The sequence below is a fragment of the Carlito syrichta genome, unplaced genomic scaffold (assembly GCF_000164805.1).
Source record: "Carlito syrichta isolate Samal-C Ts95f unplaced genomic scaffold, Tarsius_syrichta-2.0.1 Scaffold305701, whole genome shotgun sequence".
Classification (NCBI taxonomy): Eukaryota; Metazoa; Chordata; class Mammalia; order Primates; family Tarsiidae; genus Carlito; species Carlito syrichta.
In genome coordinates, this window is record NW_007249797.1 from 569,428 (window position 1) to 591,579 (window position 22,152).

The 22,152-nt window shown below is 34.3% G+C and overlaps 1 protein-coding gene across 1 annotated transcript in view; it reads right to left on the reverse strand.

The window, feature by feature from the left end:
• NEK7 (NIMA related kinase 7) overlaps nucleotides 1-22,152 on the reverse strand; it is an 88,161-nt gene that overhangs the window by 3,773 nt on the left and 62,236 nt on the right. Inside the window, exons 7-8 of the mRNA XM_008062423.2 lie at nucleotides 19,626-19,720; nucleotides 15,482-15,595 (exon numbers count right to left, since the gene is read on the reverse strand). Coding sequence (XP_008060614.1) covers nucleotides 15,482-15,595; nucleotides 19,626-19,720 — 209 coding nt within the window. The remainder of the gene's footprint in view (nucleotides 1-15,481; nucleotides 15,596-19,625; nucleotides 19,721-22,152) is intronic.

The window sequence follows — 22,152 nt, forward strand, 5'->3', positions numbered from 1 at the left end:
CATTTTGAAAACTTACATTAACTCTTTCTGGTCACTATATTAGCACTTAGTAAATTATCAAATTACCATAATTTCTTTATTGTCCTCAATTTCTACTGTAAAATAATTTTAAATTAGAGGAAATAAGTGGGAGAAAATGTGTGAGCTATGTGACTAGTGCTATAGAGAAAGCTAATGCTAGTGAGAAGCATCAATCTGAAGGAAGAGGTGTGTCAAGGAAGTTGCCAGAGGAGGGGTCAGGGTTTGGTAAGAGTAAAGTGGAAACCAGTCTTGTTGAAGGCGCTTGGAAGCCCTGCGCCCTAAGGTAAGTCGCTGTCTCTGGAGGTATATTTCTTTCTTTATTCAATAGGGAGACTGGAGTAGATGACCTATAACAGTTCTTCTGACTCTAATCCCTCAAATTGTATGATTCTAGTGGAATAAAATTCAATGATTCAATTTTAGCCACATTTGGAATTCCAACAATGTTGGCTATTAATGTTACACCCACTGACAGGGCCGGAAGATTTTAACTTATATATTCCTTGCAAAAGAGCAGAGAATAGTATTAAAAACCCTTAAGGGTTATAGCAATACACAAGATATTTTATTATAGAAATCTAAGAGAAATGTATTTACTTATTGGTTTATTGATTGATTTATTGATTTGGAGTCTCACTTCGTCATCCAGGCTGGAGTGCAGTGGCACGCTCATGGCCACCCCAGTATCGACCTGCTGGGCTCAGGCGATCCTTCCACCTCACACCTCAGCCTTCCAAAGAGCCAGAACTACAGGCGCATGGTACCACACCCAGCCAAGTTTTTATTTATTGTAGAGACGAGGTCTCGCCAAGTTGCCTGGGCTGGTTTTGAATCCACGAGCTCAGGCAATCCTTTTGCCTTGGCCTCCCAATGTGCTGGGATTACACGCTGAGCCACTGAGCCCAGCCTCTAAGAGAAATTTAATAAGAAACACGTTGGCATTTTACCAGTTAAAATAAAACCAAATATATTCAGTTGTACACAATACAGAAAAATGTAGAAAAAGCCCTTATATGGTGACACATATTTTAAAAATGTGTTCTAACAGGTCACATAACAGTCAGATATTTTGTTTAGAGATAAAAATAAAGAGAACAGAAAGAATGGCACAAAAAGATAACTGTGATATAAAAATTCTTTATATTTAACCAAAACACAAGTAGATACTATTACAATTTTTGACTCCATAACACTACCACATCCTTCAAGCTGGCTCAGAATCCTCACGTTTTCTGTAAAATAATTTAGAATAGGGTGGAATTTCCAACCACTCATAATAAATGACCCTGAAGTTCTCCTGGCATGAGAAAGAACCAAGATTAGAGATACAATAATGCAAGTTTAAATGAAGAAGACAGCAATTCTCTAGCTCATCAAAGTAAAAGACAAGAGTTGGTAATAAGAAAAAGGGAGAAAGATAATAGAGAGGTAATGGGAGTATCCATGAACAGTTGCTCCTGAACTTCTCCAGGATGGCCTTGGACAAGCACGGTGGCTCATACCTGTAACCCCAGTGCCTTGGGAGGCTGAGGCAGGAGGATTGCTTGAGATCAGGAGTGATACTCCATCTCTACTAAAGTAAAAAAAAAATAACTGGATGTGGTGGTGTGCGCCAGTACTTTCATCTACTTGGGAGGCAAGGTGGGAGCATCGCTTGAGCCCAGAAGCTATGATTGTGCCACTGCACTCTAGCCTGGGCAAGACAGCAAGACCCTGTCTCTAAATAATAATAACAAATAAATATTAAAAATGAATGGCCTTCATAAGCAATTACAGGTCAATCAATAATCCTACCATAGGCAGAGCCAAAGCAACCTAGAGTTTCTTTTACTGTTTCGATCTCCACTAAATAAAAAGTTTATTTTACCATATTTTTCTTTTCCAGAGAAATAAACAGCGCTATCACTATATAAAACCACATGTGTGAAATGTAGAATATGCATACCTCACTATATTTATGAATCAAAGTCTGTTAATATAATTTTTCCTAAACTGTTACATAATAAACAAAATATTTAAAAAAGAAACCCCTATAGAATTAAAATACGTTTTGCAGCAACTTCCACTCATTCACCTCACCAATATTCCTAGAAGATCTACTCCACCATAGACACAGGATAAGACAAAGAATGTGTCCACAAGGGAAGTCTTGCTGTCTGGGATGAGAAATAAGAGAGCAGTCTATTTTCCTTTCTAAGTGCCTGACTCTTTCTTCCTTTCTTTCTGCCCCTTCCTTCCTCTCTTTTTACTCATTCATCTGTTCATTCAGTAATTTCGTATAGAGTATTTATTATGTACCAGACACCGTATTAGGTGGTAAGAATAAGGCCATAAGAAACATATATAGCACATGCCCTTATGTAGCTTACAATCTAGTGAAAGATAGAACAAAGAAATAAATGTGAGAGCAAAGAAATCATATAAATCGTTCTATTATAAACTGCAAACTAGTAAGTATCTCAAGAGATATGTACAAGATAGAAGTAAAAGACTAAGTGCAGCTGCCCGGAGGAAGGATCACTACTATCTTCTTTTTCCACAGTCTGCTCAGCTCTGAGTAGTTGCACCTCGTGCACCAGGGACACTGTATTTGCAGCACTCTTCATCCCAAATACTGCAGCCATCATCTTGGATCATGCTCACCTTAATTTGCATGGCATCCAATACAATCCTCCTTGATTACCTTGCCATAATCTTCACCTTCATTTCATTTTAGTCTCTATCTTTCAGGGACACAGTCTGTCACCTAAAATGCTATGTCACCTCAGAAATGTAGCCAGGTATGGTGGTTCATGCCTGCAATTCCAGTACTTTGGGAGGCTGAGGCAAGAGGACTGCCTTAGCCCAGGGGTTTCAAACCAGCCTGGGTAATTTGACAATACCTCGTCCCTACAATACATCAGAAGATTAGCCGGGCATGGTGGCACATGCCTCTAGTTCCAGCTATTTGGAAGGATGAAGTGGAAAGATTGCCTGAGCCCAGTAGGTCGAGGCTGTGGTGGCCGTGAGTGTGCCACTGCTCTAGTCTGAGTCACAGTGACTAAAAAAAACCCCTAAAAACACACACACACATACACACACAAAGAAGTGTAAGCACAAACTCCTGTCCTCCAGGTCTCTCACTCCCTTCCTCCAGTGTGGTTGTGTTTTGAGACGACTGAGGCCAATTCCAATCCCTTTTGTCCTGGTCAGTCCTTTCCTTTTGGATTTAGGTCATCCAACTCCAGCCTAGACCTTAACTTCTCTGACATTTCCTTCTTACTTTTCTTTGTAGATTAATCTTGCTTTGAAAATCTATCAAATGTTGGTGGGCCCCAAAGGTTTCCTTTCCTTAGCTCTTTTCCCTTTTAACTTTACCTTCTTATCCTAAAGAACCACATTTACTCCCATGGCTTCAATAACCATCACGGAGCTGAGGAACACAAATACGTATCTTCTTCAACCTAGACCTCTCTCTAGGCTTCATTTACATATCTCCAGTTGCCTTCTGAGTATAGTTACCCATAAATAGTCATATTAAACATATTTAAGACTGAGGTCTTAATTTTTTTTTCTCCCCTAACCAGGTCTTCCTATCTTGGACAGCACCTCCAATTTCTTATGACAGATATCTGAGACTTGAACAAAACACCTCATCATACTTCCGCTCCACCTGCCTAACCATCACCACCAAGTCCCACTGTTTCCAGATTGCTCAAGCCTTGTGTTTGTCCTTGCCACACCTTCTCCACTGCCACACAACTGACAGTTTTGCCTCCAATTTTCATCCAACCTTCCTAGTACTGCCTGACTACCAAGTTTAATAGAGATGAAATCTCTCTAGACTCAGGTCTCCCAAAGTGCTAGGATTACAGGCATGAGCCACTGCACCCAGCATACTCCCATATTTTTGCTTATGATGCTCCTCTGCTTACCACCCCTCCATCAACCTACCCACACCCGTGCCTGTCTTACCTATGCATCCAGCTATATCTTCTCTAAAGTCTCTCCTCACTACATTATTTGACATGCAGAACTTATTATTTTCTACTTGGCCTTTGCTGCATCCCTCATGTACTTTTATTAAAGCCCTTATCACACTTTATTGTGCTTCATTTAATCTCTGTGCTTCCTATTAAACTGCAAGATCTGGAGGGTGGATACTGGATGAACGGTAAGTGCTAACTGGCTTGTTGAATGAGTGGAAGAATGAGGGAAAAAGGGCAGATTTGTGGAGGTGGCATCTCAGCTGAGGTTTGAAGCATGAATACAATCTTAATATACAAAAAGGGGAGAGAGGACTCTAAGCAGAGGTAGCAGAATGAAAGATGATGCTTGGTCAAAGAAGCTAAGAATGAGGCATGTGAATGCAATGGCAAGTACTTCTGAATGACTGGGGAGCAGCAGGGATGAAATGATAAGCTGAGGCCAAATCAAAGAAAGACTTAAGGGGTTTAGAATCTATTCACATAGGCAACGGGAAATCAGTATTTAAGGCAAGAGGTAGAGATCATTAGAGCTGTGCTTCAGCTCATGCTTGGTACAAAGATGGGCAAAAAAGAGAACAATGCCAGCAGAATGCTCACTTAAGTTCCTCTGAGATTTCGGGCAAGAAATAGCTTCATTGGGGTATCTGAAAGGGGAGTGTTGCCACTAACAGAATGGGAAACACAAATTGGAACCCAAATCATTTGATTTTTAATGTAAGTTTTTTTACCACTTGCCACTGTTGACAGCTTGCTTACTTTTACCTAAGTGAGCTTTTGGTTTGAAACTCTCAGAATGCCTAATCCACAGCTTTGCATACATACTAATTAACAGTAAGTGCATATTTATTAATTTCAAATCATTACCACTATAAAAGGATGTCACTTGGTTTAAGGTATTATCCAAGTTTCAATTAGGAGACAAGAATTACTAGGTATTAACAAAAATATCGGCTAAAAGGTGGTCAGCTTAGAGCGGAGAAAGTAAACAGGCAGTTTATTCTGCTCAAGAGATTGGTGTTACTTCCACTAGGTGAACAAAGTGATGAGATGTCTCAAAATTCACTAAGGGGGCCCACCTGGCTGGTATTTGTTTTCCTTTAAGCAAATCAGCAGAATAGAATCCAGGTCCTGGTCAAAGGGTATATAACCCTGAACAGTGTGCCATGTGGTAGATCCTATCAAATTATTGTTAAAAGAATTAAAATTTAGAAAAGACCCTGTAATATATATAACTCATTTTTACAACTTTGGATAATCTACGTTCTATCCTTTAATCAAACTGAATCACCAGAAAGCTGCATCCTGAGAGTACATTAGTTTATCCTGCTGACAAATCACCTTTCCAACATTGTGCTTTAATATTTGCTTTTGGATTTTATCAAACGTCACTTAGGTATTTGTTGTAAAACTGTTATTGAAGACACTGCTTGGTACATTACTCACGGATCTTTATATGAGATATTTCTACCATAATTTAGTAGGAGAAAATCCTATCTTCTCTGAGGAACTCATATATTTCCTCCTTAAAAACTGAAACTAATTTGCTTACTATGTTTCCCTTTGTGCCAGTACATAAAGAAAGCAATAACCAAATAAGAAACTCAACCGCAGCAACCCTGTTGGCCCTTAGGATAGGTATATTTACATTCCTGTCTGTCCCCAGTTCTGAATTTGTACTTATACATCTATTTTAACAACCACTAAGTCGTGTTTCTTGCTGTAAGTTATATCAAATATTTTTTGGAAAAAAAAAAAGGATTGTAAATTACATAATGAGAGATTACCATAGGCTAAATTTTTAATTTGACATAATTTTCCTTGGTAAATGTGAGATAACTATCAGTTGTCTTAAAGATATATTTAATAGACTTGCTACTCTAGTGTGGGAAAGCCAGTTGTAATTGTCTTTTAGCATAGTATGGGAGAAAAAAAATCACAACCAAAACTTTTATATTATTAAAAATCACGGACTAAGTTTTGTGTCTTTAATAATTTGGTTAAAAATGTGCATTCATATGGATCCATGAATAGTCTCTTGTCAGACCGAATAACAATTTAAATTATGTAGATAAAATCCCATCTTACCCCTTCTTTTAATGTATACAAATTATAGTATTACTTTTAGATAGTATAGTTTTTGTGCCCTGCTATCATGAATAAGGGGATAAAACAGTCACCTATGTATTACAAACAAGGAATAGCACTAAGAACTAGGGTTTAAAATTCATTAATTAGGGGAACAGAAAAAACTGGCTTTGCCAGATGGTCTCTGATTTCTAAGTCATTAAATAACTATACATAACAGGTTGACTCATGATTCCTAAGGGGTACGCTTGTTGCAGCTAGTGGACATGCCTAGAGGTTATGCTACTTAGACTTAGACAGTCTATGGAATTATTAGTTATTCTAGGACTCCTGTGAATAACTAGAAATACAGTCTCCTGAACGTTTTCAGATCAAAAGACATCTCTATATGTGCTATGAGATAACTCTGGGGCTTCGACTAAAGGCTAGTTCCAGTGCTGGAGCAGAGAGACAACTATTTCCTAAAAGCTAATATTTATGAGCCATTCTACGCATTTTTACATGATATAACTTATTCAGTCTTCATAACAACTCTATGGGGTTGGGTACTACTATTACATATAATTGTGTAGTGTAGTAACATTCCTAAGGTCACAGAGGCATAAGTGATAAGGCTTGGATTTGAACCGAAGCAATCTAGCTTCAGAGTCAAGGTTTTTAAATGCAGTACCGTCGGAGAAAAATTCTAAATTGGTCAGCAGGTACCCCAATGGCACCTCTGCACAAAGATGGGGTGATCTTCCACATAGTCAAGGAAAGACTGTTAGGCTATTTGATTTTCAAAAAAGTGTTAGCTCCAACATCAGTTCCTCTGGTTTCTAAAATTAATGGATCTGCCTTCCTAGGCCAATTCTGATCAAAAAAACAAACCCAAAATTTTTCTCTAGGGCTCTGTAAAACTCACAATGAGATATAAGCCTACTTTATCTGTGAAAGATATATACTTATGTGATGTCACAAAAATTTTCAGATTATTATGATGATTAGAATGACAATTCCATTGTTATTTCTAATTTTACTCTCTCAAGAAAGTGGCAGCAAACTCCCTCCAAAATAAAATGTACTTGAATTTTAGCATGGAACAGTTTCTTTATTTCTTATTATTAAGGTCATAAACTTACCCAGTGACCTCATGAATTTAAAAAATACCCTCTAAATTTTCTCTCAAAGTCAGATAATACATTCAAAGTTAGACAAAATGAGGGTAATTATCTTAGAGACTGCCCTCATTGTTAGTCTTAAATTTTTAGAAAGTTCCTGTGAATCTCTGGAAAAAGGTTACTTTAAAAATCTTTAACATTTACCCATTAATGTGGAATGATTCTAAGCACTATGTTATCTGAACTGTGTTCAGATAATAATATTATTAAGAATTTGATATATATTTCTTTATGTTAGTTTCAATTTCTAATAATAGTATTAGTCAATCAACTTGCTCAAAAAAATTCTGTGCCTGAATTGAGTAAGCTTTCCATTTATTACTTTAAACTATAAAAATAATTCCAAAAGCAGTAGCCATCACAACATTGATAAAAATAAATAAAAGTAAAAAAGCATTTATTGGTTTATGTTATCTCAGAAAATTTGTTTAGTTTGCATTACTTTCTACTTGTTTGTAAAATAATGTGTACTTTATCGCTTTAAAAAAAGTTGTTTCAAAATAAGGTAAAAATAAGAATCTGAATGTCCGAAAAGCCTTTACAAAATCAGAGAAGAGAAAATTGTTTAACTCAGATTCCTCAGAAAAATTTAAAAAGCAACACAGAAATAGTTAAATGAGCCACAACACATCTAAAATAAAAACAAAATGGATTCTCTATAACATTTTTAAGGATTATAAAGTTCTAAGTTATATTCAGATTAATGAATGTTCTCAATAAAGTAGAGGAAATACTAATATATGTTCATCTATATATATTTAAAGAGATATCAAAGCAATAGGTTGATACCAGAAAGTATTTTTTAAAAGATAGTATTAACAGTCATTGTTGTCAGGGTGATAACCCAATTATGGATCAAGTTCAGTCACTTATAGGTAATAACAATAGGACTCTTTGTGCATTATAGCTTTAGGTCACTAACACAATTCTCAATAGAATACTAAAGACTAGTGCTATTGGTACTGTTTCTTTTTCACCCCCATCTTAATCCCTTTGAGACCAATTATGCTATGTCAGCCTCCCGGATATACGCAATTTCCATCTACCCAAGGACACATTTTAGCACCCCAAAGTGGGTCTAATACATTAAAGTACACTATATTTTGGAGCTTTAGATATTTATACAAAATGATTAGGCGTATCCAACTTGTACACCAAAATGTCACTAGTGACTGACTTGGGGGTAGAGGAAAAGGGGGAAAAAAAGTAATCTCACACAGAAATGAGGTAATGTAATGTCTGTATTTCACAACTGAAGATCATTCAGCATCTTTTGAAAACTGTGATAAGTCTTACAGAATGTTACATTATTTTATAGGATCCCACAGGATGTATGAAATATAGGGCACCGTTCTGGATTCATGTCTTAAAGGAGCAAGTCCCCAGTGTCACGTCAGAAGCATAGGTGAACAAAGGGCCTGCTTAAATTTATTTTTTAAACAAAAATGGAACATTCAAAGCTTAAAGATATCATCCTGTATGGCAACTCTTAGTAAGGGAGCTCAATGATTTTATAAATGATGAAAACATCAGATTTACTGAAATAATTTTGAGGAAGAAAAATAAAATGTTATTAATAGTGTTTGAGATAACACTCAATCCTAAGTTAATTTTGATAAAGGTACAATTATATCATTATTATTATAATTATATATCTCTACATTTTAATGTAAGATATTATCTCACTTAATATTTGATTACATAATTACAGGGACTTCAACATCAATTTGAATAACATTGGTTAAATTCCATTAACAACTCCAGAAAACAATTAAAATTTCATTAAAATTTACAAATCTAGCAACTATAAACTAAAAATATTTAGACTGCTCAAATGAACAGGAAGTTTTATAACTTAGCTTAACTTCAAAAAGACACAAAATAATCTTTATCTGATACTTTTGTCTTGTTTTTTTCTTATTTACATAAAGCAGCTCTTTTATGAACCACAACAAAGGTCATGCTTTTGTTACTGACTCGACTTTCTTAAAAATCTTCTTTAAATATATTCTGAAATTTAAAAGTAAACAGACTATTTACAAATGTTAGATAAAAAAAATAAGTTATAATTTTTAAGGCATTTATTTAGTGTTTTCCTTTCCTTATGGTGGCCATTTGGAAAATAAAATATTAGTAAAATTATGACAAATTATAACTTTTATTGCTTAGTATTCTATGGATCAACATATCTGACATCTTGAGATGTATGCTATAGTTTTTACATACTTTAATATGTCAAAATAATTCCAATCCTTTTGCAGTTTCATTTTTTCCTTTCAATGTTACATGGCCTGAGTTATCACAAGCCAGGAGAGGGCTCTGAGCCTCTAACAAGGTATGCCTCTAGCAAAGGAGATTCCAGAAAAATATGGCAAGTGGAAGGGTGAGAATAGAGAAGAGGAAAATGAGAAATTGGTAAGTCTAAGGTAGGAATCATGAAATGCTTATTCATAAAACCTGAGGGTTGACTTTGGGCTGCACAAGCAGGGGGACGTGGTGAGGTATTTGAAAACTAGTATTTGCTCTAAACACTGTCTGAGTCTCTACTTGCTCATGTGTAAAATGGGAATGATGTCGTTGTCCTTCTTCCTTTAACAGGAAAACTGATATATGGATTAAATGGTGGTTTCAAAAGTTGAAAAAATTCAGTATCATAATTTTCTTCACAGTCATAGAACTATATTATATTCTCCAATAACCTATACATATCTAAAATCAGTTCAATTAGTTCAACTGAAAATTTATTATTTTGATTATTCATATATAATCAACCATAGGGGAAAAAACTGCATTTTAAAATTCTTGCATTAGATTTTAAATACTCTAGTAAAATCAAGACTTTTCTTGTTTCAAGAACAATGAAAATGATGCTGGAATTCTTACACATTTGAGTGAAGCAGCAGGGAAGACATGATCAGGCCTGGCTAAACTATTTCAGGAGAGGCGAGAAAGAAAGAACCTTTCCCTCCTGGCTTCCATTTCTAACTTGAAAACAAAAATAAAAAAAAAAAAAGAGGAAGAATGGGACACTGTCCAACTAACAAAGGAAAACAAGCACAATAGAAAGGAGGTTAAACCAAAATATGTTTATCACTATTTATGAGGTGAAAGTTTATGAGATTTCATTCATTCTCTATTAGCTCCTTGGTTGGATGTGATCTTTTAGGTTGATGTTTTAAAAAATAATTTTATATATGATTGATTGACTTTTTAATAAGAACAGATACTTTTCTGTCTGTGGGCCAGCAGTATAAAGTCACAAAATGAACAGAAATTTAATGTAAAACAAAAGAGACTGTCATGTGAAAACTAATTACCGAGGTAATAATTCTAATTTCAAAATCACATTATGTTGGTTTCTTTACCCATCAAAAGCAGTAATGAGACTTACTAAACTAGCAAGTTTTCAAAATATAATCAGAGGGCAATCACAATAATCACAAATATGTGTCCTTCAAGAGTCTTTCATATTTACAGTAAAATTACTAATAAACATCTGCTACAGCAATCCATTTATATCAGCAAGCTGTTATAACAACACAGTCTATTGAAAAGACTTTAGCCATCTTTCCAATGTTTTGTAAGTGCTTAAATTTCTTTTTTACTTAAAGCATTGCTTTTAAGACTTCGATGTAATTTCTTTTTCTTTTTTATTTTTTATTGTAGAGACAAGGTCTCGTCAATTTGCCTGGGCTGGTCTCGAATCCACGGACTCAGGCAATCCACTTGCCTCGGCCTCCCAAAGTGCTGGGATTACAGGCTGAGCCACCAAGCCTGGCCTCCGAGTAATTTGTCCCTGCTTATTTTCTTGAACCAAGATGGCCCTTTATCCTTCCTTCTCATTTCCATTTCTTACACTTTCATCTGCAAACCCTGTACTCCTCTTTTCAGAACTTTCTTCCAAACCGCTCTGCTAAAACCTACAATGAAAAGAAATCTGTTAAAAGCAGCCACTGAGGCACAATTCTATTCAACCTTTCTTATGTCTTCACTATTTAAACTATGAATTTTAAATAACAAATAAAAAGTACTTAAGGAAACAAAGTCTATATTTTGTTAATTAATGCACAGATTTTTAAGAATGTATCTGTTAAAAAAGAATTAACTCAGGAGTCACATTTTATAATTTTCTAAATAATTATCAATATAACTATTCTTTTTTTTTTTTAACTTGGAGTCTCATTAGATAATTTAGTGAATAAATGCATAATTCTGATAACTACTCCAGTGTCTCGCAAATAAATAGTGAAACTGGAGGAAAATAGTCTATCTTATTTCCCAGTAAATGGACACTGGATATTTCAGAGATGATGCTGCTTATTTAAAAGTAATATCAATAGGAAGTAATATCAATAAAGAAAACTCTCACATCCTCTAGCCTATCTTGTGAGTAATCATCTGCTTTACTAGAAAGAGAGTTCTTAGGAGAAGTTTCTCTCACTCATTCTATTGTCATTTATTGATTCATCTACTCTTTTTTAAAACTTATTCCTTCCATCTCTCATTCCCTCTATCAGTCATCAGTCAATCAATTATTGAACCTTTTAAGATGTGTCAGGCCCTAGAGATACACAGATAAAAAGCCGAGTTAGTGGTCCTCAAGAGCAGGAGATTGACAGTCTGGCAGGGGAGGCACCCATGCAGGGAAGCTACTACTATGTAGTGTGACTGCCAAGGGAGGAGGGTATGGGGAGACAATGAAGGGGCCAGAAAACTTTATGCAGGAAAACTTTATGTCCAAGCTGTGAATGGAAGAGAATGAATGTTCCTTGCAAAGAACAGAAAAAGAGGTATTTCAGAAAGAGAAAACAACAACTGTGAAAACACGAAAATTCATGGAACTCCTAGCAGAACTTGCATTGATGGAGTTAGAGAAAGAAGTATCGGCTGGACTCGGTGGCTCAGCCTATAATCCCAGCACTTTGGGAGGCCGAGGCGAGTGGATTGTCTGTGCCAGCAGGTTCGAGACCCGCCTGGACAACTTGGGGAGACCTCGTCTCTACAATAAATCAAAAATTAGCCAGGCGTGGTAGCACGCGCCTGTAGCTCCAGCTACTTGGAAAGCTGAGGTGAAAGGATTGCCTGAGCCCAGCAGGTCGACGCTGGGGTGGCCATGAGCGTGCCACTGCATTATAACCTGGGCAATGGAGTGAGATTCCAACTCAAAAAAAAAAAAAAAAAAGAGTGTCCCATGATCAATAATCCTTGAGAGAAGAGCCCAAGTCTGATTATGAGAGACCTTTTGAATCATCATTCCTTGTACATAGTACATTTTCACTAAATGTTTGTTTCACTGTCACCAACAGTAGCAAGTTAAATTAAACTGAGACATCTAAGGAAAGAAATCTCTTTTCAGCCTAAGGTTTTTGTTAAATATAGCAATTCCTCATTGATACATGGATGAGATTATTATCAGGAAAAAAATTTCAGAAAGAAAAGTATTTTCATAAGCCACAAAATACACATTTCCTAATATCACTCATGTATAAATAGAATAACACTAATCATACGTACATACTAATTACAGCATAATTCAAAAGAAAAGATTTGCTGCATAAGTTTATTTTTCCAAAGGATACTACTTTTCATTTTTGATTTTAATGCTTAACTGTATCTATGTTTTAGAATATAAGAAAGAAAAAAAAATTCAGTCTTTTAAACTCCGATTTCTTCCAAATGGAATGACTATATCTAGACATAAATCCTGTAGGATTCCTTTGGATTCCTATCAATTGAGGTTGATTGGCAGGCATAGTTAGTATTCTCATGAAATGTTGCCTTCAAATTTTCTTTGGGAAGTAGCCTTAAAAATTTAGCAGTAGCTAAGTAAAACTGGTAAGCTTTCAAATCATATTTGGTATGTTAATTTGCTTACATTTTTTATTTTTCAAACAGCTACAGCTATAAAACTGGCACTTAACCAACTGTCTTTTAATTAAAAGTTCACTGTTGAAAAACTTTGTACTTTACTTTTCCTTGATTTCTATATTTTGTCATACTAATAAATTAACTGGCAATTCAGATTTGTAAAAGATCTAAAGAACCTACCTTACAAAAAAATATTTAGGATATTATGGCAGCACCAAATCTGTTTGGGCTTTTTGTTACCATGAATTCTGAATAATTATTTTACAAACAAATTGAGTTCCTATTTAAGGAGACAAAATATTTATTAGCACATCTACATTTCAAAGCTCCTGTTTTGAGAACTCTTCTAAATAATTGAACAGATTAAAGTTACATTGTTATATAGTCTGCATATTTTTATATTCATTTCTTCAGTAAGAATTATTTTCCATATTTACCAAGGTAGTATAGCTTTCTATTTCATCAGGGCATGACAACAGATTTTACCAATATGAGGAATTGCACTGATTTTGTTTTTTTGGAAAGTATACCATATAACATGTTTTGCTTTATAGTTCTTTTCGAAACTGGTAACTATATAGAGTGAAGTAAAAAGTGGAATCTATTTTCCTTTCCCAACTCTAAGACCTTCTATCTGGGCCAGACTTTGATATTTGCCCCTTGGCTGAGAATCCGCATATCCAACTTCACACTTAGCTGCAGTGAAGTAGCCCTGCAGGCAGGCCGACTTCAACGAACCACTAGTGGTATCATCATTAAAATCCTGCTGAAGGTCACCATGGTAACCGCCTGCTGAGGCTTCACTGCTGCACTCGGCATCTCCTAATCAGCTACCATGTGAAATGCAAATTCAGACAGTCTGAAAATTAGTCAAGAAGAATAGGGGATGAGGATGCAGATATGTGAAATATTCATGCGCTTCATGGAAAAAAGAAGACAGCATGAATGACACAACAAAGAAAGGCCCCTGACATTCTTGCTATCATTTTGCATTATTGTTCACACCCCACTGTATTTCCAGGCCTATAGTTCTGAAGTTGGTTTTGTGAAATGCCATATTTATAGTCTACACCCAAAATAGTAATTAAAAATGCCTAACATAACAGCATTAACATCAAATAAAGATAATACTTCTAAATTATTATCACTCCTTTGTAAGAGTTTATTCTAATTACCTGGATACAAATGCTATGGAGCAAAAAACTAGGCATCACTGATTATCAGCATTGAAACTACTAGAAGAAAAAGTACTTAATACATTCTAGGAACACAAATGCTTTACATGTGATAAAAATTCTATAGAGATATTTATTATTCAAGTTATACAGACTCAAATGTCCTTATATAATCCTAAAACTGAATGCGATTGATTCACAGCAGAAAGACTGACAAGATTACTTAATAAGTGAACATTATAATTGTTTTATAATTTTCCTTTGCTCCTTTCCATTTTCCTGGGGCAAAAATCTGTTGCTCATGAGAAGGTGAGATGTCCTAAGTCAAGACACTGTTTTCTCTGGGTAGGTCCCTGATAAGCATTCCAAAAAAAGCTTATGTGAAACATTTTGGTTGACCTGAGACACTGTTAGTCTGCATACCTTCTCCTTAAATATTGGCAAAATCATGATGCATTAGGTTAAAATGAGAGATGTTTTGTTCAATGAAAAACTGAATGCTGGGTGGAGTTAAGACAACTCATTTCAGTGAGTTACCAAAGCAAGCAATGATTCAGACTCAGTTCTTCATAAAGAAAAGTTTTACTAAAAATTTCAACCATATCTAACATTTTTAACATATCTACAATAATAACTTCAAAACATTTCTCCCTCAAAATCTGACTGTAGCAATAAGGTGGTGATAAAATGGATATTGTCAAAGGAAAGAGGGTAAAGCTTAAAGAATAAGATTCATAGACATTTAGCTAAGAGAAGTATGTTTCAGTTTTTGGAAAACATGAACTAGAGGAAAGTTCTGCCAAAACAGAAAGTTATAATTGTTTGCTGGTCTGAGATAGTGAGAATAAAGAGTTAGCCCTGTTAAGAAAGGATACTAGACATGTTGATTAACTAGATTCTAGGTATGAGCATTAATTCTGCCCTCTGCTGTGTTGAGTACTCTGTAGAGTCAGCTACTATCCTTATCACCACTAGGAAGTGGCCAATTTTACACCTCACGCTGTGTTGTGTTCCACTATACATTATGAATTGCAGCGTCAACTCTTTAAACAGCAAGTCTCCAAGAGAATGAAAACAGAATAAAAAGTGCTATTTCTGCCACCTATACTATTCATTTGTATTTCTGGATAAAGTAACATTTCTTAATCAAAAATGTTACCAAAATTTGAACAACAGATGAACACATGGACTGAAAATGACTTACTTCTTCTGAATAGTGATCTGAAGGAAGAGGTGGATAGTCACATTGTTCTATCTTCTTACACAGCGAGTACAAATTCATTTTGTCACCATAGAAAGGACTCTGTAATGCAGCCATCTGTAAAATGCTCCCAATGAAACTGATATAGTAACATGGCAACTTTAAAGGTGATTTCATCAAGTATACTACACTAGTATAGAAAATAATTACAAATACTTTAAAGTTATTTGGACATTTTGATTTTTACCAATAGCTCTTTTAGAGAATATTCAGTAAGTGCCAAAAAAAATTCTAACTTCAACTTTTGGGTATTTTTTATCCAACATTTAAAATTCCCTAAAATGAAAATGGTTAGAATATTTCTGCATATTTATATGTGACATAAAACAATATTAAGAAAGATAATATATAATAACTTAAAAACTCTTTGTATATGTAATGTCCTAAAAACAACTAGCATATCTCATGACAAAACAGATATCACAAGGTATAGCTCAACTATGTAATGGTCAAAATGTAAAAAAGATAAAACTGAAGCTAAAACTGAATTATAAGCTAGCAATGGTTTAGGGAATAAAGCATTTTATCTTGTGTAATAGTTTCTGCAGAGAAAGGATATTCTGAGAAAAAAAAAAAGGCTTCTCAAATTTGAATGCTATAACCAATCCTTAAATAGTTTACAATGAATTAGAACTTCTTTTCTTTTGATAAAGTTTCAAAAATACTAAATATGTTCAAAAGCTCTGCAAGTTCTAGTTGCGATTCAAGGCTTCCAAATGAGATTTTTATGCAGAAAAACACGACTCAAAGGATGAACAATTTAAAAAAAGACATTATTGAATTTAAATGTATTTTAAGACAAGGTTCTAACTTGACATTTAAAGTGCAAGCAAGTATAGTGGTAAGCAGGGTTACAAACTAAAAATTCAATTTAAAATGTTCGCATCCTGTTCAAAACCTTCTAAATCTTTGAACCGCAGCAACAAGAATACAACACGGAGTGCCAGGCTGCCCCAAAGTCAGTCACCCTTTTCTACATGTGCTAATAAGTTTGATTTTGGAAGGACAATGTGTACATTCCCCAGACAGGCAGAGTGTGTGTGAAACACGCTAGTCCATGCTGTGCTACTCAGTGAGCGTCAGTGGGGACAGGACAAGCTGAAAATGGCTCTCATCTGTCTTCTGTGCTCCAGACAGAGGTTTAACTCCTTCAGAGCCTGGACGAGGAGGAGATGGGACTGGAAATCAAACCTAGAAAGTAGTTTGACAAATTTTTACCTAGTTTATGTTTTATATAATGCCCACATATATCTATAGAGAACTCCCTTAGGAATAGCTGTTCTACATGAAGAGAAAAAAGTAAAAAACAATGTGAATGTCACTAATCATATAAAATACTCCATCTGAGAGGAAATTCTTAAAAGAACTACATCAATAATCACATTTTTTTGTTTTAAATGCAAGGACACTTTATGATTAAAAGGAATATCAAAAATGTTACCTAAAAAATACAATGTATATATAAACTATAGTCTCGCCCTGTTTGTTGAACTTAAGTAAATGTACATATATTCATTATCCTATGCTAGTTCATTATGGTCCTTTTTCTCAGTACTGCAGTGTTAAAAAAAAAAAATCTGAACGTCCCCTAAGGAGTTAAACAAGAATAGTATATTTTCATGCATCTCCTGCTTTGACAGATGAAAAATGTCAACTGTCCTGTTTTTATTTTCAAGCTTTTGCACTATTCATCTGGTTCATTAGTGCATCTCGATGCTGCCCCTGACAGCTGCTCGCCCTCTCCTCCCAGCAGCTGAATTTTTCAGGCTAATTTGATCCTCCACACTGAGACGATCGCTAGAATGATTGACTTGCTCCCTGACCTCCAGGGTCTGACTTTCCTGATTAGTATTCTGGGGGTGTCGGAGGGACGAAAGCCCACTGTCTGTCTTCGGGGCTGGTGGCAGCTCTCTTTTTTTTTGAACTGTAAGCCACCAACCTACAACCCTGTAAGGATGCAATTGCTGCGCTGAACAATAAAGGAAATGTGTAAAACCTACTTTTCCATGTAAAGGTCCGTGTAGCAAAAGCACAGCATCTTGATTTTAATTAGTAAAGTCTACTTTGTTGCATATCAATTAAAACCGTACTGCTAGTTTTTTTTTTTTTTAAGGTTTCAGGAATATTTGAAAGTCTAATTTTTTGAGTTTAAAATACATTTTAAAAAGGTTTCCTACTCCTTCATTGTTAATAGTCCTTTCTTATGGGAAACAGTATAAAATATCTATGTGATGTGATGACCAATTTTTAAAAGCTAAATTGCTAGGTATTTCTACTAACATCCTACTGAAACATAACTGAAAGGAGATAGAACATAAAAGTAAATTAAATCTTAAGAACAATTCTAATTCTTCCAAAAGACTTGCATGGAGGAATTGAGAAAATATACTGCGATGAGAACTCATGTTAGCAAGATAAATATTTTAAATCACCACAACATATATAACTCAGGGATGCAGGAGTGTCCAAAGAAATAATTTTTATTTTGATGACCATTTTAAGTATGCTGCCTCTCAACGGCAAATTCAAAATGAGATCAATTATTTCAGTTTTGACATGAGTCTGCTAACCCTAAAAGATTTATGCTAACTCTCTCCCTCCCCAAAACCACTTATCTCACCTGAACTTTTTCTTTTTATTGCTTAATTTAATCGTGTTATTGGAAACCAACTTGCTGTTTACTTTTAGGGACTTTAATAGAAAATGCTGCTTTGATAATATTAGCTTATGAACTAAAGTAATCTTAAGTTACCTAAACAGATATAAAACATTTTAAATGCACAAAGTAACTGAGTTTAAAACATTCTAGTAACTTAATATAATCAAACCACTTCTTTTTAGCGCTGTACCAAAATATTAATAGAATATAATATAGTGAGCATACATCTCTGGTGCATACAAAACATATTTTGGTACATAATTAATTCATATTTTTCATAATAAAATTATACTAGGGATAAGTTTAAGAATATTTAAACATCTTTTCATTTTAAATAGTCATTAGTTATTTTAGTAAGTAACAAAACAAATAATTTCAAGTTCCTTAAATTAAGGAAATTTTAACATACAATCAGTAAAATAATAAAAGATCATGAAATAATTTTTAAAAATACCCTCCTGATGCTCTACTTCTTAGTAATGGTGACACAATTAAAATCGATGATCTCCTCATATATTTCATTTAAGTCAGGAGGGCAAGAAACACAAAATATGTAAGAATGCATTGATTTCTATGTATGCACTTTAGATTTGCCTTATATACATAAAGACATAAAAATGATTATATGTATTATGTTTCTTCATTTATTAAAAACTACTTAGATGCAGACTAATTATTAATCAACAGCTTTGACTCAAAGCTGTATTCCTAGGAAAATTGTCGTTCAATTAAAAAAACAAAATCACATAACTCACTAGCTTGAGATACTGTTTCATACCACTGCTCCATAACATAGATGTAAAATGTGTTACTAATATACTTTCTTTTATCCATCTAAATTATTGCATTATAATATTTCTAGAGGATCTGCCTACATGATTCCATCTTCCTTTGATAAATTATCACCAGCAGAACAAAAGAGACAGTATTTCACTGAGCTTTACCAGTGTGAATTATTACTAATGGAAATGAAATTAAATGATAACCTAGCAGAATTATCTGTTTGCATATAATCTTTAATGCTGAATTACACCTATGTAAAAGTGAAATAAAAAATTGATATTTACTGTACTTTCATATTTTAAATCTAATCCATTATACCTTCTCTGCAAGGCATGCATCAAGATTCATAGATGTTATGCATATTTTTACAAATATAAAATACACAGAAAAGCATTACATTAACATAAAAGTTAACATGATAAAAATAAAATTCTCATCAAAAGAACACAATTAGAAATATATTAGAGGAAGTAAATGTGTAGGAATGTGCAGTTATTAATTTCCATTATAAAAAGTTATTAAACTAATGAATAATTCTTTATAATTAAAAATTACCCAGAAATACAGTAAGCACATACTATAAGCACAGAGGAAATATACTAAGTACAACTGCAGCAATATATGGAATTTATCAACATTACCTACCTCATACAGTAGACAACCAAGAGACCAGATGTCAGATTTGAAGTTGTATCCATTTTCATGTATTCTCTCTGGAGACATGTAATAAGGTGTACCCACTGCAAAAACAAACCACATAAAACAAGGAGTAAAAAAATGAAGATGCAGCTGCAGTAGGAAATTACACACACAATTCTGAATCTAAAAATGTCGACAAAATAATTCATTAGGATCAGAAAACTGTTTTTGAGAATAAAAAACTTTAAAATTTCTTCTTTACTCTCCCTGACCCTTAAACTACACAATATCATCCATACTATATTGAAGAGGGTACGGTAAGTTAAATTTTATTTCCTTTTGCTCAATCCAGGGAGAATATAGGGAGCATGACTAAGGGGAGAAAAGAAGTAATTGTAAGAAGAAAACTTACTTAAGTGATTACATTAGTTTTATTTCCCTATTTAAAAAAAATAAGACTTGCATATTTCAAATAATTAAGCATGATAATATAACAATTGATTTTAAAACAAAATTATTATAAAACAATTTAATAAAGTGAGTATAAATAAATCATATGTATTAACTTTTACAGAAACATCCCTTAGAACATAGTGTGGCTCTTAACAAGTGATATAACTGTTAATACTTGGTCACTTATTCCCACTTTAGAAAAAACACAACAGACTTTTATACATCAAAGGGTTATATAACAGCACATAAAAGGGTACTGACATTGCTGGAAAAGTGTCTCAGCTATTGCTACTACTGAGTCCTTTTTAAAGGCAAGATACTCTAGATAATTTTTGTTCTTGCTTGTTTGCTTTGATATGCTAATGTGTTTTTCTCTTTTAATGACCGTTTTAGAAATTGCTAAAATTTATTAAACATTTAAAATAAACAAAAGCATATGCATTGTAATTTGAAGTGTAAAAACATTAAAATGACTTTCAAAGTATCTTTAATTTCAAACTTACATGTTGCTATTTCATCATTATTAGCCTAAGGTTTTTCACCAAATAGAAAATCAAAATTTGAGAACAATATTTAGGAATCTTATTTATCTGAGGCAAGAGCTACTAAAAATATGCTGCTACTCATGGAGAAAAGGGCATTCTCCTTTTTCTATTAATTTTCAAGAAATCCCAAGGTACTTACTGTAAATCTTAATGAGACTAACTCATGACACTGAACAGGGGTCTTTGGTCAGGACAACAAAGATTCCACCAGTAATCAAGGCTCTAGCCTCAAAGGCAGGACTCCATTCTCCAAAAGAATAAAGTTATAACCTAATAGTTATATGTGGAAACTATACTGTACTCAAAGTGAAAACATGAATCATGTACCCAAGAAATCCTACCTATATCAGAATCTATTTTTACTAATAATAGATAGTCTTTGTTAGAATAGACGAAAGGGAAGTACATACGAAGGCGAACAAGTGAAAAAAAGAAAATGCAAACAGGAGGATAAAAAATTAGATAAAATATGAACTCTTCAAATAGAAAATGAGACAAACTTTCAGAAATAAGTTATTAATTACAGCATTTACTTTGAAGACAAATAGGTAAATCTTCCAATTTCTATAGTATCAGAAAAGCAAAGAAACTTTGGGAAACAGCTAGGCTGACAGAATGTGTGTTATTATTGTGTAACGGAAACTCAAGCTATCTAGCTTTGGGAGTTCTAACCACATTCCCACTTGTAGTTTACATAAGTGACACCAATTATTGGAAATATTTACACATTCTCTCCATTTAAGGAAGGAAGCTAGGTACAGTGGAATAATAATGGGCTCTGCACAGGCTCCTAGTTTCAGGACATAAAGCAAGTGACTGGCAGTGAGGAATGTGCAGAGAGAGGCTTCACGGAATCCACAGGGGGCAGCTGAAACACTGAGGCTTGAAGGTTCAGAGTTTACCAAAAGCAAAGGTAATTTTAACCAGTAGCGCTGGGAAACCTGCTGATACATTAGGGGTTTGATATGAGTGTAAAAGATTGATGATAGGGAAAAAGAAGAACAAATGCTAGCATTTTACAGAGATTAGCCCCAGCATTACACCTTAACTGCAACACAAACTGAACCTACCGACGACCCAAGCAAAGGGGACAGAGAAAAAGAATGAGTAGGAATTCTACTAAACTAAACCAAAAATGTCAAACATTTTAATGTACAAAAAGGCTTTTCTAGAGAGCTGCTCGAGGTCATTACGAAAAGTTACACACTTAGTTAACACTGCTACTGTGAAGTTGATACCATTTCTCTTCATATTATAAATAGCAATCTTCTTTATCCTAAATATGCAGGCTGTATTCCAATTGTATGTATTCTTGAATATATATTAAAATGTAAAGCTAAGTATGCTACTCACTTCTCTGATCGATACATTTCCAAGAATCATTATATAAGAAGATGAATAAGTTTGTATTCTGCACTACAATTATTAATTGGATAAATTCATAGTTACCTGCGAACACAGGCCTAACAGGAAGGTTCTACTATCTCCTTCTGGCATGCTTCCTAATGTGCCCCTCTGTTCTGGACAGGTGCTCT